The sequence below is a fragment of the Branchiostoma lanceolatum genome, chromosome 3 (genome assembly GCF_035083965.1).
Source record: "Branchiostoma lanceolatum isolate klBraLanc5 chromosome 3, klBraLanc5.hap2, whole genome shotgun sequence".
NCBI lineage: Eukaryota > Metazoa > Chordata > Leptocardii > Amphioxiformes > Branchiostomatidae > Branchiostoma > Branchiostoma lanceolatum.
In genome coordinates, this window is record NC_089724.1 from 15,813,038 (window position 1) to 15,829,993 (window position 16,956).

Here is a 16,956-nt window from a genome sequence, read left to right on the forward strand (position 1 = left end):
CAATTTTAATGCTAATACATGTTTTCTGAATTCCTCTAAATATTTGTACTCCCCTTTATCTTCCACAGAGTAAACTAGCCCATATCTAAGATGGCGGCGCCCTGGTTTGTTGACACCTGCGTTTGACTTGTTTTTGCTGCCTAACACGTTATTCACTCGACTATTTGTACGAAAATACAATAGCGACATAGAGATATGTACCGGAGCTTTCACCTAAAATATCTTATCGGGGCTAGAAGTTTTTGAGCCAGCGTGGTTGATTTAAAGCGTAACGTCAGGACAGACAAGCCACCGCCCCCCACCCCCCGCACGTCCTTAACCCTGTGCTTAATCTGGCCTAACCCGTGCCAGGAATATTTGACCTTGTGTATGATGTCGGGGTTGTTGTCACGCACGTTGTTCTACCCGACACTCCTGTATAATGTCCTCATGGAGAAGGTTACGTCACGCCGATGGTACGACCGGATAGACGCTACCGTACTGCTGGGGGCACTGCCCTTTCGGTCAATGACACCGATGGTGAGAAATCAAAGATATTTGTTTGTTTTATCAGTTGTTCACAGTGATACATTATTTACTATATCCTTATGTTTCTAATGCTGCAAATTGCAGTGATTCTCGTTCAGTTTAGTGTCAGATTTACCAGTATACATATTTTCACAAAATTCAAGTTGACTAATATTCATTTTATTTGTTTATATATTTTGAATTGTATAACCGGTAAACCGCCTGAAAAGTCCAACTAGCTTCTGATAGATTAACCTTCCAGATCCTGGGGTTTCCATGTTGTGCTGGTAACAGAAGTTAGCACATCAATATGTGACACATACAGTGTACAATTTGCAGTGGCTATTGACAGGAACATTCAATAGTGCAAAAACTTTCTACTTGATAGACAGGAACAAATAGTGCAAAAACTGCATGAATTTCATGTCAAAAGTGCCAAAAGTGCTTATTGACATGAGCATCCTCACTAGTGCAAGTAATTCTTATTGACAGGATACCTATATGTAATCTGTATGGTTGTGTGAAATGATAAGTGATTATTTTGCAACTTGATTCTCAAGTCCTATCCTTTTCTACATACCTTTAGCTGGTACAACAAGAGAATGTGAAGGCTGTGGTGACCATGAACGAAGACTTTGAGCTCAAACGTTTCGCAAACTCAATGGAGGTAAAACTAAAACTTTTCTTTGAAAACTCTACTAATTAAAGGATATGATACCCTTCACTTCATTCCCCATTCCAAGTCAAAAACTCATTGTCTGACTCCATCTTCTCCTAACATATCACAAAGGAATCAGTTCTGAAAATTTCTGGCACGTAGACCATTATATTAATTAGACAAAGCCCAAGCTAAATACTAGAATGTGAAATCTATCTATGTTTTACTAAACTTACACACAACAAAAGATGACAGTAGCAATGTCTAATGGCAATAGATAATCTCATGGTCTTAGGAAATTCAGTACAATCTGTCCTGATTGTACTGTTTGATAAATGATAAAAAGAGTTAAGGTCTTAGACTCTTAATAAAGATCTAATTTCTTGTACATCTACATTTTATGTTTCCAAGGAGTGGTCGCGTGCAGGTGTGGAGCAGCTGCACCTCAGTACGATAGACCTGACCGGAGTACCGACCCACGAGCACCTGAAGCTGGGGGTGCTGTTTCTACTGAGGCATCAGGAACAGGGTAACACGGTGTATGTACACTGTAAGGCTGGCAGGAGGAGGAGTGCTACACTGGTGGCATGTTATCTTATGCAGGTTAGTGTTTGTATGTATGTGTTTGTATAAGTGAGTGAAGCGGAGGGGGAATTTCTTGGCCTTGAAAAGTTGTCAGAAAAGAGGTGCCCCAATAGTAGTAAGATCATCAGGCATGCGGCCAAGTTGAATATGTGGTATAAAGAAGTTTGTGGTAACTCAAAACTGTCTTGAAATGTTTGCAGTAGTTTTATTTTCTTGCAAAGTCAAAACACCATGAATATGTGTTTTGTAACTCTATTGTACTACAGAATTGTTTCAACCACAAACTTCAAACACTACATAAACCAATAAAGGCACACAAAAAACGCAAAATAAAACCACGGCAAGAGTAAATGCATTTTAATATGATTTTATCTTTAAATGAAATATGTAAGTTGTAAGGTCATATTAGACTAATTTCTTCTCACTTAGTAGTGTATATAATGTTGGAATTGTTGCAGTGGCAAGATTATCGGCTACTACATGATTTGTGTGCATTTGACATAACCAAAAAACTTTGCAAAAACCTTTGTCCTTTTTTGTGTGCGAAATACTTTTGCCACCACACAATAGCTGTCCAAGTGATTGAAAAACAATTGTTGTGACCTGTCATTTGCCAACTGTGCTGTTGTGTATATGAATTGAAATGTTTTTGTATTGTCTTCCTGTAACCGCAGGTACATGGCTGGACACCAGAGGAGGCACATCTATTCATCAAGGACAAACGTCCACATATAACCCTGGCCAGGGGACAGTTTCAAGCTTTGGACAGATATTATACAACAGAACATATTGAAGAGATAAAAGATAGTAAAGAGAGAAAGTTATGATGAACTTATTGATATAGTCAATGGATCGCTTCTAAAATCACTCACAAATATATCTTAATCAGCAAAGAAAATGCAAGCCACACCTAAGCAAAATTACAACAGATCACCAGTATTTATTTACAGTGTATCAAAGAGAGCATATTTATTTCTGCAAGTTGTTTGAGGTTAGCATGGCTGCTTTTTAGCCAGTCATGTCCCTACTGCATACTATGATCAGCACTGTTGTTTTGGCTAATAGAAGTTAGATACAGTCATAGCACAGGCGGATATCTGTGCCAGTTTGCTTACAGTTATCCTCATGACAATAAATTACAGGTGCAATTTCAACCGTGGCCATCTTCAATGTTTGCCTCAGTGAACTTAATGCTTTCTGGCATAGTTATTGTGAGTGATGGTACTTCTTCTAAGCAACTGTGTTCAAATTGTTGCTTTTGTTTTCATGCCTTTTTGTGCAACTGACATTGGAAAAGGTGCAATCTTACATTATATCACGGCATATTTCAACGACTTATTCATGTACAATTCATCGGTTGATATTTAGTTGCACAAACAACTTAATCAATGAACAATAATAAAGAATCTCCTTTTTATGACATCAGTATCTCACTTAATTCAATGACTTCTGCATGTACACTTCATCAGTTGATATAAAGTTACGCAAACAATTAATGAACAATGATGAAGAATCTACATTTCATGACATCAGTATCTCGCACTGTTGAGAACCCTGTCGATCTCCCCGTCCTCCGCAGGCTTCAACCTCACGTCGATGTACGCATAATCCTTCTCGCTCGCCGGCGTCTCGTACTCCTCCCTGTACTGTCGCTGCATCTCCGCGAGGAACTTGACCGTGTCCTCGTCAACGAACTCCACCTCCAGCTTGAATCTCTTGATCTCCGACTCTCGGAGTCCAAGTCGGATCAGCACCGCGGATAGATAAGTCCACCATTTTGTAAACACAGGTCCGCGCACGTCGCCCCGCGGGAGATGCGCGTGCAGGACGTTACGGAACTGCTTCAGCCGGATGACGTCGAACTCACGGGATTTCTCTGTGATGAGGGGAGCGCGGTCCCAGCCGGGCCACCCGCCGGGCCGCAGGCCGCAGATGTGGCGGATGAGGTTGAAGAGCAGGTTGAAGCTGAAGAGGTGGGGGTTACAGGGGATACCTGACAGCGGGTACAGCTGTTCATACTCCTGCTGCCCCAGGACTTTCTGGTAACCACCTGTGTGAAACAAGATATGTTCCAGAAGTCTCATACAAACAAGCAGCCGCAGTTCCAATAGCCTGTATTTATACAAGCTCTTGGCCGTTACAGGACCGGCTGGCCACTAGTCAGTTCTACAGTTCCAATGGCAATGAAAGATTAAAAAGGCCTCAATGTTACAATATCAAAGCAAGCCTTTTTCAGTTTGTTTCAAATGGAACAATTTCAACGTCAACATAAAACAAAGGAAAACACTTTTTTTGCAGCCAAGATGATTGAAAAGAATAGTTATACAATAGGAATTATGACAATTGCATTTTTAACAAAGATAACTTCTTGACTACCACAAAGCTAAATGTTCTGACAGTTATTGTAGTAACCATAAACTGCAAATACCACTCTTTAAATCACTACTGACCTCATTTGAGGTGCCTTAAATCAGCAGTTACGTGTTTTCACCATTAATTAATATAAAATAAGCAGTTTTTTTTTCAATTCAGCAACGCCATTTGAGGTGTCATGTAAGTGTAAGTGTGCTACTAGTACTGACCTGTACCGAAGCGCAGGTGCTTGAGTAGCGGGCTGTACAGCTGCAGCACGTGTCTCAGGTGGTGTGTTCTGAACTCGTGGGTGCAGGGTAGGCACGGATTGTCGTAATCATCGCATCTGGGTGGAAGAGGGATTTGGAAAGAATCTTATTTCACTTTGTTTTTTTGTTTAACAATTTCAACCCTCAGATGGCACGCGCCCTCTGGCATAACAAGCAGAAGCTGCAATTTAGAAACATAGACGCATAGACACACACAGACAGGCAAGCCAAAAACAATACTCCCTCGGGGCAAAGTAAAAAGGTTGAACTAGTCTTCAAGAAGATGTAAGGCTTCAGCGGTCTCACTACATTTTTTATTGTCGCCTTTGTTCAAGTGCGAAAGCACTAGATCTAATAGACGTGCAAACGGAGAGACCAGACTAGAGGAACAAACCCGAAGCTACACATCTGCTATGATTTTTTCAAAGATATAGCAGGTAACCGGTACGTATTAGTTTTAGATTGAGTGAGAGGGTGAGGAGCGTTACGTGGGAGGAAATCTAGGTGAGCGGGCTGGAGAACGGTGTCCCTTTACCAGATGTGTAGGCGGTAAAATGCGTTGGCGGTTGTGGGATGGCGAGTGAACTGTAGCACGTTCACATTTAAAAGTTAACAACACAGAGGACGATTGCATCGACTTTATCTCCAACTTGACAGATGTAGGGTTTGCTTGTTTAACACGTTGTTTTGGTGGCAATTTGTACGTCAGTTTATTGGCCATTCCCACGCAAAGAAAAAGAAACATGCAAAGACAAACAAGATGCGTCTCTCCCATATAGATATTTGTCAGATCTCAAGACTTTGCCTCAAGACGTACCTTGGTAAATTGTCCAGCAAGTAGGACAGCAGTGTTGGCGTTCCTTTCTTGATCAGCAGCGCCGCCAGGCGGACGGAGTTGGCATAGTGCTCACTGTAGCGACCGCACGCCATGTGGACAACGAGGGTCAAGTTGCTTTCCTGAAAACGGGGGAATGAAATACATCATATATGGAGAATTTTGACAGATGCCAGTACCCATCTTTTATTGGAGAACGTTTGGATAGATTATTTCTGTTGATTTTATACCAAGTATTGAAGTATAACAAAACAATAAAATAAAACTTCATTGTGCAACGATTGTATTGGGTGCAAAAACTACCGTATGGCGACTTAACATAACATAACATTCATAGAGAAGATACACATTTTGACTGCTGTGTCTACTTATTATTGTGACGTTGTTTCTAAAAGACAATCGTCGTATCATAACCACCATGTATTTTCCCTTTTCTAAGACTCGTAAGTCACTAGACCTCAGGATCAGTTGCTAGAGATGTGAAGATAAGATTAGCAGTACTTGTGACAACCGTTAGTGCAGAAAACAGCCCATAGTTACTCTCCAAGCATGCAGGGGTAGTTGGGGAAAATTGTAACTGTCTTATCATATGCCTTTTTTTCAATCACAGTCAGCCATATCCAATTAACAAAGCGGGTTGAACCGGCACTGGAATTCGGCGGCAATCATTATGTGCAGGACTGGTGACCTATATTGCAACAGTACTCGTAGAGAGCCCACCGTTTATTAGTCACGCCATATCTACATTAGATGTGGAAAGGTGATGTTTCAGCTTAGTCACGACAGAACAACTGATACTGCATTTTTCCATGACTTTCTATACCCAACGATACAGTTTTCAATCACGTAATGTTTCGTAAGATGGACATGCTTTTACATCGTCAACCCATAGATTGTGATATACAGTTACCCCTACGTATACACTGGTTCACTTGAAAAGAAGAGCTGTCCTTATTGCACGATATCGTGATTTTTAGAAATCAACTCGGGACATAAAGTGTTGAGTATCGGTGTTGTTACCTACTAACGCAACCTGGTGTACTAAACAAGAGCACGTTAAATTCGTGAAAACACACCGGTCCGTACTCTTTTGACTACAGGTAAACACACCTGCTGGTGGCGCCACAAGCTGATGTTTCCTTTACTGTACATAACACAAAGGAGTCTGCAGGTACCTAACAAGAGTGGACTGAATGACGAGCTTTTAGTACGTTTGATCAGAAATATGTTTCTAATAAGAGGCTGAAGAACTCACCTTGTTATGAACAAAAGTCCAGAGAAAGTGTCGGTATGTCTGTTATGGTCCGATGTGTGCTGGGTAGTATTAGTTTACCGATACCGATATTTGCATTACAAAGGTCGGCGTCCCTGGCAACGACCCGGACCTGAACCTTAGTGCCACCCTGCGACAAGTATTAGAACTGCATCAAAAAAGGCTCTCAACTATACCACTGGTATTCACCATGTAACAGTGGCGCATGAATTGTGACGCCAACTTAAGCGCAAACCAATTATTACACAGTGTTCAGAAAACCTCTCACATGACATAGGATGGGATACCCACATAAAATATGCTACTGGTAAAGCTAATCGGATACTGGCAGTCATTCGTCGCAACCTCTCACACTCAGACACTGTCCGCCTCGTGTGAAATCAATGTGCTATAAATCATTGGTGCGACCACACCTAAAGTACAGTGCATCGGTATGGGATCCCTTCACTATTAGTTGGTCCCAAGCGTTGGAAAGAGTTAGGGCTGCCCGAAGTACTGTCGGTTACTACAGACAAAGTAGTAGAGTAACTAAAATACTGGAGGGCTTACAGTGGCCATTACTTTCCAATAGAAGGTGAGAAGCCCATGTCAGAGGTGACTCACAATAAAATCCGATCCAGAATGCATGTATGACCAGACCGGTTCGACTTCATTTCATGCAAAAATACCATGGCGGATCATCACCAAGATATCTCTAACATTGGCGTCCGATTTGTGCCTCACAGGTTGGAATACATTTACTGTACAAATTCTAGATCTCTGAGGAATGTTTGCATTGCGGCGTAGAAAGTTATATGTATGTAATAGTTACACTTTTTCAATAACAGAAGGCATGTTCTACCATGGCTGCTAACTCTTATTTAAAAGACCAGAACAGTTTTCTACGCTTTCTGACAGGCTTTCTCGCACTGAATACTTCTTCGGGTTTTCAGTTGCCACACGCTATGCTCAACAGTTACGACAAACATGGCGACTGGCGAGGGCGCCGACGCCGATGGCCATCACTGATTTCCAGTGATTTCTCATTCCCTGTGCCATAGATATATCATTTCATGCCAAAATACAGCAACCTGTGATGTTTACTCATCAAAGCATATATGTTTTCCGGTAGAATTCACCCTCATTTATGGGCATTCCGGTGTAAAAAGGGCAGTCCTGGGCATTCCGGTAAAAAGGCAGACCGGTCGCCGTCATTGAACTCTGAACTTTAAATGTATGTCGTTGGACATGTCATGGTGTCAGCATGCATGCGGGTAGCACAATGTGAATTCATTGCGAAGGGAGTTTCATGCTAGCTGGAGTCCAGTCTTGTTAATACTGGAGTCCGCTTCCAACGGTCGCTGCCCCGCCAACGGTCAATAGAAAGGTCTCGATAGATAAGCGTCATGACATTTATATGAATTTCTATCATCAATTCTGGCATACATGAAAAGAATGCCAATGAGAGAAACGCAACTTTGGGATTTTTCAGAGATTCCAAATTCAGCAACTCTTGAGTAATCTAATCTGACAAACAAAAATTCAATTGTTAGCTTTTCAAATTGCGCAGTTTCCTAAGGTAATCTAGATTATACGCCGTTTTCAGTGCCTACTAAACATGCTAAAAAGAAGGTAGCACATGCGTTGACTTCGGTATGTGACTGTCGCTTCAGAGATACCTATGTCAGCAATTTCATTACAGTTTATCATGTACTATGTATGTATATATGTGCGTGTGCGTTTCCTTCTCCTTTATATCATCACTATATGACCGTGTATCATGATGTACCTTTCATAAAAATAAGGAAGTTGGGCAAAACGTTCCAGGGAAGATAGACCTTCATTGACGCTTGTAGAAGCCGGTCAATGACTTACAGGATACTTTCGAAATTCCTTGGATATCAGGAAGCATGCCAACTTCACTGGAAACAAACAAAAGCTGTGTATATGACATTAAGTCCTCCAAGAAAAGGTTAAAGCTGTGTATGTACTTTATGTGCGACATGGACCTTTGAATTTGTCTTGTTTCCGTTATGCTGATCTACTTGTCCCAAAATTCTCTCAACATTGTTACAACGTTATTACAACAGTCCCTTATAAACAAGGACACACACGGTCTCTGCACAAGTGACGACACCACCATTCTCACCTGCTCCGCCATTGTTTGCACTTTTATGCACGGACACGGCCTCCGGCTGCACAGGCGAACATTTGCCACATGCCACCGAGAACATAACACCTGAACAACTTCAAGTTCAAGACTAGACAAAAACTCTATTTCAAGGCGGTGTGAGATCTTCGATTTTTAGTTTCAGCTAATAACGAAAGGAAGGGACGATGCAGCAAACCCAAGAAGAACAGCTTCAGCAGACCTTAAGGGACCTGAAGGTGAAAACGACTGTTTTGGAGGTTCCACAGGTTGAGAGGGATAAGATGACCAATAGGACCATGGAGATGATCAGCGCGTATGAAGACAACATAAGCAAACTGACTTGGGGCCCGGTCAAGACGTTGGACCAGGGATGTCCTGAAGTTATCGGCGAAATCATGGAAAGCCCAACTAAACTTGGTATTGCGAATTGATTTTGATACTTGATTTAAGTACATGTAACTTTACAGTATGCTAGCAGACAAAATATCGACATTGCAGAGAGATTACTTTTCATCCGCTAGTGAAAGATACTGACTGCAATGACCAACTATTGCTAATCCTTAGTCAATTTACAGATCTACTTAACGATTAAGATAGTATTCTCAAAGTATCATATACATATGACTGCAGGCTGGAGAAGCTCTGCAACAGTCAACGCTGCGATCGCAAGGCTGCGCCATTGATTTGATTGTCTCTACACAGACTTGGTAATGCAGAACTTCAACGCCTACCTGGTAAATGCCGGAACCAACACGGGCCATCCGACATTCTTTGGGTTCATTCCCGCTGGCGGTGGAACGTTTCCCGCATCCCTGGGCAGCTTCATTCCAGCGACCTTTGCTACATACTCAGGTGTGTATCCTACTTTACACCCTTGTCGCACATAGCCGACAGTTAAGAATGAAAAAAAAGAATATACAGTACATAATGTATGGTAAGGAGTAATTTTTTTACGTTTTATGTGCTTTGTTGCATTCTATATCGTATTTTCCGTTCCCACAAGCTGCACTGTCGGGCCCCGCTATGGAAATGTGACCCTAGCATAAGTGGTGTGGCAATATCATTTCTGGGTGGGAGTTGGTTGGCAAGGTTGCCCACTAGTCTCTTGTCTGCGCCAGCCAACTATGAATATAAAAAAAAATGAAAGTCGGGAAGGTCAAATTCACTTCCGTTTTTCAGAGCTAGAGAGATGTTCAGAAAAAAGACGGGCGACGAAGATCTTATCTGTCCTTTGAACCGTGTCAGACAAAGAGTTTATAACAAAAGACTTGCTTTCAAAACATGAGGTGTCCGCTCAACTGAATCGTTTCACTGGGGGCGTAAGGTGTACAAAGATTAGGTCCATTGTTGGAATGGCCCATGGAACGAAAAGACTTGATGCCCTAGCCTTCTGCGCAGACCTTCTTGGCGCGACCGGTGCAGTCGGTTGGAGTTGGAGGAGCTCTAATTTGTGCGATGTACAACATGAGCCAGGTCGTGCGGCACGGAGAACATAGAAAAATCAAATTCGGGAAAGTCAGATTCTGCTGAAATGCGATTAGCGTGGTGAACTGGGATGGGGCTAGAATACAATGGAATACAATTTCAAGTTATTCCAAACCCATTGGTTGGAGAGTGGTTGGGATCAAAGTCGTCAGTGCTACGGTCCTGGGCGTGACAGAGACGCTATACATGCCACATAAATATTCATTGCAACAGGCCTTTGGTTAGGAAATATGCACGTGCTAATTTGAAAACATGGTGTTGCTCTCAACAATGTTCTTACATTTCAATATCAGAAAGGAAACGAAAAAAGAAGAAGAAATAAGTGTACGTTTGTAAACAGGGGTCAGTTGGAAAAGCACTGCAGTTGTTGCGATGGAGAACAAGCTCATCACATGGGTGGCGGACCTGTTCGGCTACCCCGCAGGGCACGCTGGGAACATCTCATCTGGAGGTTCTCTCGCCACTCTCACCGCCTTAGCCGTCGCACGGGACAGCAAGGAGCTGAAAGCCGCAGACTTTCACAGGTAATTATAACGCTTTAACTAGTTAAACAATTCTTCATCCTCCCCTACCAGGCCCGCTGTAAATGTCAAGCATGTCGATCCTGCCTCGCGACGTTAGAGCTGGCCAGTCGCTGTGTGTGTCAAGTGATTGGCTGGTAACTTTGATCGTGATTGGTTGACTCCAACATCAAGAGAGGGAGTACCTGATTGCCTGACGGCTGGTCATCGCTAACGAAGCGAGAAAGACGGATTCGCCAGGGCCTTTTGCAAGCGGCGTGCCTGCCAACAGACAATACTATATTCTTCAGATAACGCCATCTATTGTTCAGGTTTGCCCCGGTAGGTAGTTTTCTGTGACTTCAACGATGAATGTTAACGGGGAACGACAACAAATGTACAACTTAAATGAATAAGGAAACTTGTAATGTCTTTGATTTCTCTCCACAGATGTGTGGTTTACTGTAGTGAGTTCACTCATTATGCTGTGCAGAAAGGACTTCGGGCCGTTGGGATGCGGGAGGCTATTCTGAGAACACCTCCAGTGGACCAGTCGTACAAGATGACAGCAGCGGCTCTTGAAAGGCAGATCAAGGAAGATCAAGAAGTGAGACAATTCCGTTAACATCATTAATGAAATAGACACACACTTTTTTCTTCTTCAATTAAATCTCATCCAACAATTGCTGATTTTAGGAAATCTGCCTTCCACATATGCGTGACAAAAGACAGCGGATGTTGCTTGATACTAGTAACTGTATTGAGTGTCTCATTGCTTGGATATCTACGTTCATCGACGATGTGTTGATTCTTATGTCAATTTCCTACCCAGGCCGGTTTGCTGCCCTTCCTGGTAGTGGCAACTGTGGGCACCACGCTGACCGGAAGTGTGGATCCTGTGGACGACATCGCTGATGTGTGTGAACGTCACCAACTCTGGCTCCACGTTGATGCCGCCTATGGAGGGTTTTTCGCGCTCTGTGACGACGTGAAACAGCTGTTTGTTGGTGTAGAGCGCAGTGACTCCATTGTGGTTAATCCACACAAAGGTGCGTGTGTATGAGAGAATTTCACGTCCAATGTTTTAGAAGTTATTTGTCATGATCTGCCAATGGATTTGTCACTGTTGCATGAACGTGACATGGTGTATGTCATGGTTAAGGCCCTGGTAACATTCGTTGTGCGACCGCACGGACGCTTTACGATCGCATACTGATGGTATTCTTGGGAGAGTCGTGCACGATACCGTGCAAATTTAGCTGTCTGGTATATGTTACAAAAAAAGGCTGTCTTAGATCCTTGTCGGCGGTAGATTCTGTCACAGCATGCTGGAAATTCTACGAAATCAAAATCGTACGACGGCCTGCGACGAATCATTTTAGTTCCATGCTTCGAAATTCCTTTCTATTTGGATACATGTTTGAGAATACTATCATCCTTTTTATATTAGGGTTGTTCGTACCATGTGGTGTTGGTGTTCTGGTGGTAAAAGATGGAAAAAAGCTCCAACAGTGTTGTTCCATGGAGCAAACACCCGGCCCCTTCAAGGGATGCCAGCTGGTTTCAGCTGAATACCTGTCTCCATCCGAACTTTCCTTTGAGCTGACCAGGCCTTTCAGGTGAGAATATCGTTTACCCCGTTAAGCCCCTATCTCACTAGACCCGGTGTTCCATATTTTTTGGGGCCCCATGGTGATTTGCCCCCACCCCCCTCCACATCTGCTTGGAATCTGCGTGACCTCAAAACTGTGAAGACTCACAGAAACATAAACCCAGTCCTGTGTTGAAAATACAAAGATATATACATTAAGTTTAGCCATTATTAAAGTGTTACGAATATCAGTAAAGAGCCAAAAATGATCCAAAATATCATGGCTTCTGAAAGAGATTGGGGTAGTCTAGTATTGTTTGTCTAATATTCCAGATTAAAACAATGTTTTAGCAGTGGGGGGGGGGTCAACACTTAACGACAGGCAGTAGATTTCTAGCGAGGTCAACGCCCACAGAGCCGGTCCTTTCAAATGCAAAGTAGGCAATTAACGCCAATCCACGGGCACGCGAGGGTCAAGAAGGAATATTTCACACCCATTGTCCGTCGACTACTGGTTGATTGTTGATAGCGGCAATACATTACAAAGGACCTTTCCACAGGACTTCCTTTTACTTTGCAGCGCGTTTTGACAAAACGTACAGATTTCGACAACATATGTTTTGGTTGGGCGCTGCTGTGCTGTAGTCTGTAGACAGGTAAGTCGTAGGAATTCAGGCCGAAGGTGGAGTCTGCTGTCCAGACACTGAAGCGTTCTGCCGTCTGCCGCTGCTATTCTGTCTGGGGAATCGGGACAAATCGTCTCTTATCGCGGTCTTCACTTTCAGGGTCAGTTTCTTGGAAGAAGATACACACGCCCTGTAATACTTCGTGAGGGTCAGGCCCTAAGGCCCTTTTAATTTCGCGTAATTCGTAGGGAAGCTATTTTCTTTCACGTAGGGAGGAGGCGAAAATTTCCTGGATGTTGCAGCCAGTGCATTTCACGTAAAGCATAATCGAGCCGAAAAATTTGACTTCCCTCCTTTTTCGTACGCGACCCGTCTTGGACAGCTTGCTATCGGGTGGGAAATGTTGGGTTGACTCGATCAATTTCATCTTCATTGGAATCTGTTCCCTCCCGTAACGACCGCTCCATAAGCGCTAGTGCAGCGCCATTGAAGGTGTAAAACAACTTCATCTCTTCAGTCCCTTCGCGTTATCATGAAAGTTAACTTTACAAACTGATAGATCTATGTAGATGTACGGAACAAAATGGAATCAACAACTCAAATGCGCTTGGTTTTATTTTATGACATTTACATAAGACCAGGGGTGTTAACAACCCACAAGTCGGCCGTCATTGGCTAATTGTCGGTGACGTTCGGTGACCTCCTAACAGCCATATGATTGGACCTCGCTAGAAAATTACTGCCCGACGTTTAGTGTAGTGTTTAGGGGGATGTAAGTTGTTTTGTCTGATATTCGTAACACTTAGCTAAACTTAATGTACGTATCTATGTATTTTCAACACAGGATTGGGCTTATGTTGCTGTGGGCCTTCACAGTTTTGAGGTCACGCAGATTCCAAGCAGATATGTGGAGGGGAGCCCAAATCATCATGGGGGCCCAAAAATATGGAACACATTTTTTACAAAGCACTGAACGGATTTCATCGATGAAAATTAATTTTTTTACACTTTGTGTATTTTGCTGTCTTTTAGTCATACATTTTGCATGATATTCCCATTAGAAAGTTAAGGGTAACACAAATCCAACTTAAGACGCAGCGAGGCCGCCAACGTGCCACGGGTCCAGTGAGATAGGGGCTCGTAAATTGCAATGTATTTTCTTTACCACACATAATCTGTCAAATATCTGAAGTGGAAAGAAGAAACTTGTTGGCGATCTTTACATGAAATAAACTACAGGTCAAGTAAAAAATGCTTCCCTCAGTTTTTGGTACGTAGGGATTGGCCATTCCCATCTCTATAGCCATTGGTATGGCCCAGCTCGGGGTACCGGTTGAACCCACGACCTCCCAAAGGAAAAGTGAGTAGTCTACCCACTAGCTAGTCCATTGCACCGGTTCAATGAGACTGTGCTGATCATCACAAACTTTGACATGGCAAAACACATCTTGTTGACTTGTTCTTCACAGAGGTGCTCAGATGTGGCTTCCCCTGAAAGTGTTTGGTGTTGGAGTTTTCCGTATCGCCCTGCAAGAGAAACTTCTACTGGCACGTTACTTCTACGGGAAACTGAAAGGTGACATTGCGTTTTGCGCCAATAATGTTATACAAAGGCTCAATAATCTCCCTATTTGTTCTATTCATATCTCTCTTTCACCTCCAGACATTAACCTCCAGACATGCATGTTTTTGCGCATAGTGGGATTAGATTGCATAAGACGCACTTTATGTCAGTTGAACGTGAACTGCATTTGATAATGAGAAACAATGGCGTTTTCTTTTACCAGGAGAACACCTATTAGAAACTTGATCTCATATTTATCTGCACTGAAATACTACTTCGTTCGAAACTTGTATGCGTTGATAAAATATGCCTTATAACTTAGAATTAGCCATTGAAATGTTACAAACGTCTTCCCCAACAGCGACGGATTTCTATGTAAGCCGTATCCCGGAATCATAGCTATGAGGTCCTTGTTTTGTAATCATCCACTTAGCTTTACCTCTGAAGAAGAAATTCTAGTTATTTTCGTTCGCAAATCAGTATATTGAGGAAAACAACGTTCTCTCCACACAGTTTCTGTTGGGTTCGAGCTACCAATGGAACCGGAGCTGTCCGTGGTCCTGTTTCGTGCTACAGCGCCACCTGGCGTCGTCATCAACGACTTCAACCAACAGCTCTTGGACGCCTTAAATTCGGACGGGAAAATCTTCATGACGCCCGCCGTGCTTTCCGATCAGTTGTACCTGCGTGTCTGTGTCCTGTGCTTCAGGACCCACATTGAGCATGTTGATCTTTGCTTCTCTGTCATGCAAGAGAAACGTCTGCATCTTTGGGAGTCACTTCGCTCTGAAGCCTAAACTTTGTAGTAAAATATCATTGCACGATATGGTGTTTTGAAATGATCGCAGATGGCAGAACTTTAATTATTCCAGTGCTGATTGCAATTTCAGCCGTACTATACTCTCCAAGCAGAGGTTGGTGGGGAAGATTGTGACCGTTTTATCATATGTCCCGTTTTTCGTCTGCTCTCGGGGGTACTACATTCCTTCGCCCAATGACTTCATAAAGGTTTCTCACCAATCATGCAAATTAGGTCACCATTTACATAAATTGTATATCTTGATCGCCCAAATAACTCAAGCTGTTCAACAAATGAAAGTCCTCTCTTAGGAAAGAAGACTAGGGCTTTTCACATCTATTACGCAAATGAGTATGAAGTTTACCTTTAATCTTCTTTCAAACGGCGCAGGTATGGGCGTAAAGCCTAAAGTCTCACATTCACGTCAGTTATACATTGTCACAACACGAGACGAAGCAATACTTTAAGAACAATTGAGACGGACTCAAGCCGACGACAGTTAACCATAATTACCTTCGCGACGAATGGTTTCGTCGAGTAGGTTATTCGATGATGCTTGTCTGTGTGTCTGTTAGTGAACAGAATAAGTCGAGAACGCCTGGATGGTTTGTTGTCGTATTTGGTGTGTCGGTGTGTATGTGGGAAATCTCAAGATGATTAGATTTTGGGCGAAGTGTTTTGCATAATTAACGAGAAAAGTGTAAAAATGTGTTAGATTGTATGCTCATACTATGCTTTCTGGTTGCGACGTGTGGGCTGTATTGTTTCAGGGGATATTGACACGGGTAAATGGGTGCAAAGTTGGTCATGAGGGGTCATGAGGCAGGCAGGAAACGTCAGTTACTGCCAGGGACAAATTGGCTATCAGCCAGCTGTAGGGCAGATACAAGAGATAGACTTGCCCATATAGGCAGTAATGCTTTAAAGCACTAAAACAAGGGCTCAGAAAAGGATTCACCTTAATTGCAAGCCCCAAAAATTCTTATGCACCAGAAAGCCACATCTGTCTACTTTAGAATCATGCAAAGAAAATAGACAGTTGACCAGCTCGTTCTCTCGTAACAGCTGACAGACGAAAACAATCGTCAACTTTGACCTACTCCCAGCCTGGAAGAGTCCACTCGGAGCATGTGAAACCAAACCACAAAGATATCTCCTTACACCAATTAAAAGACTGAAACATACAAATTTTGACCAAAGTTGGATATACACGGCCTTATATGAGTAAGAACAGTCATTAATGCAGTGCCACAGCATGGGAATACCGAGCATGTCTGTGTGTCTGTTAGTGAACACGATAAGTCGAGAATTCTTGGAAGGATTGTCTTGGTATTTGGTATGTTGGTAGGTCTCGATGAAACCTGAAAATGATTAGATTTTGGGCCCCCTATCGGAACTTCCTGTTATGATATCTCGTGTTGTGGACATGCTATGGAACTGATTTTTGAGTGGTAGATAGCTCGTTGGGCAGAGAGTAAGTGGTATAGGTTTGGGCCCCCTAGCAACTTTTTTGGAACTGCAGGGGTAGGTTTTGCTTCAGACTTTGAAAGGGAATAACTCAAGAAGGGCTTGATGGAAGGTCATGATTTTTTGCATGTACATAGCTTGAGCGATGATGTACATGATTGGATACTTATTATGCAAATCAGTAACTAATTTGCATAATTAATGAGGAAAGTTTATACATTCATCAATTTCCATGATAGGACTCGCAAACATGTGACATATGTAACTGAGGAACAGAGAAATATTAATAGATATCAGCTATGCAAATGAGAACC

General features: G+C 42.7%; 3 protein-coding genes across 3 annotated transcripts; 2 read left to right on the forward strand and 1 right to left on the reverse strand.

Annotated features, from left to right (window-relative positions):
- Positions 1-51: 51 nt before the first annotated feature.
- LOC136430578 (phosphatidylglycerophosphatase and protein-tyrosine phosphatase 1-like) lies at positions 52-2,904 on the forward strand. The gene is made up of 4 exons (XM_066421315.1): positions 52-519; positions 1,094-1,174; positions 1,577-1,768; positions 2,425-2,904. Exons 1-4 carry the CDS (start codon positions 370-372, stop codon positions 2,575-2,577), a joined length of 576 nt encoding a protein of 191 aa, XP_066277412.1. The 5' UTR covers positions 52-369; the 3' UTR covers positions 2,578-2,904.
- On the reverse strand, positions 2,671-6,549 carry LOC136430577 (uncharacterized). The gene is made up of 4 exons (XM_066421314.1): positions 6,462-6,549; positions 5,189-5,328; positions 4,333-4,448; positions 2,671-3,800 (listed from the first exon to the last, which is right to left on the reverse strand). The coding sequence occupies exons 2-4, from the start codon at positions 5,299-5,301 to the stop codon at positions 3,280-3,282; spliced, it is 750 nt and encodes a 249-aa protein (XP_066277411.1). The 5' UTR covers positions 5,302-5,328; positions 6,462-6,549; the 3' UTR covers positions 2,671-3,279.
- A 1,701-nt stretch (positions 6,550-8,250) lies between these two features.
- Positions 8,251-15,680, forward strand: LOC136430591 (aromatic-L-amino-acid decarboxylase-like). Its single transcript, XM_066421332.1, has 8 exons — positions 8,251-9,027; positions 9,313-9,462; positions 10,436-10,619; positions 11,046-11,202; positions 11,428-11,644; positions 12,046-12,214; positions 14,282-14,388; positions 14,890-15,680. The coding sequence occupies exons 1-8, from the start codon at positions 8,796-8,798 to the stop codon at positions 15,171-15,173; spliced, it is 1,500 nt and encodes a 499-aa protein (XP_066277429.1). The 5' UTR covers positions 8,251-8,795; the 3' UTR covers positions 15,174-15,680.
- The last annotated feature ends 1,276 nt before the right edge of the window (positions 15,681-16,956 follow it).

Bases quoted from the DNA above. Each gene is read 5' to 3' on its own strand.
- LOC136430578 (XM_066421315.1), top strand. From the start codon at position 370: ATGATGTCGGGGTTGTTGTCACGCACGTTGTTCTACCCGACACTCCTG. The intron at 520-1,093 runs GTGAGAAATCAA...ACATACCTTTAG, and splicing joins TTCGGTCAATGACACCGATG to CTGGTACAACAAGAGAATGT. The intron at 1,175-1,576 runs GTAAAACTAAAA...TATGTTTCCAAG, and splicing joins GTTTCGCAAACTCAATGGAG to GAGTGGTCGCGTGCAGGTGT.
- LOC136430577 (XM_066421314.1), bottom strand. From the start codon at position 5,301: ATGGCGTGCGGTCGCTACAGTGAGCACTATGCCAACTCCGTCCGCCTG. The intron at 4,449-5,188 runs GTACGTCTTGAG...TCTTCCACCCAG, and splicing joins TTGCTGGACAATTTACCAAG to ATGCGATGATTACGACAATC. The intron at 3,801-4,332 runs GTCAGTACTAGT...TGTTTCACACAG, and splicing joins GCACCTGCGCTTCGGTACAG to GTGGTTACCAGAAAGTCCTG.
- LOC136430591 (XM_066421332.1), top strand. From the start codon at position 8,796: ATGCAGCAAACCCAAGAAGAACAGCTTCAGCAGACCTTAAGGGACCTG. The intron at 11,203-11,427 runs GTGAGACAATTC...TTTCCTACCCAG, and splicing joins AGATCAAGGAAGATCAAGAA to GCCGGTTTGCTGCCCTTCCT. The intron at 12,215-14,281 runs GTGAGAATATCG...TGTTCTTCACAG, and splicing joins GAGCTGACCAGGCCTTTCAG to AGGTGCTCAGATGTGGCTTC.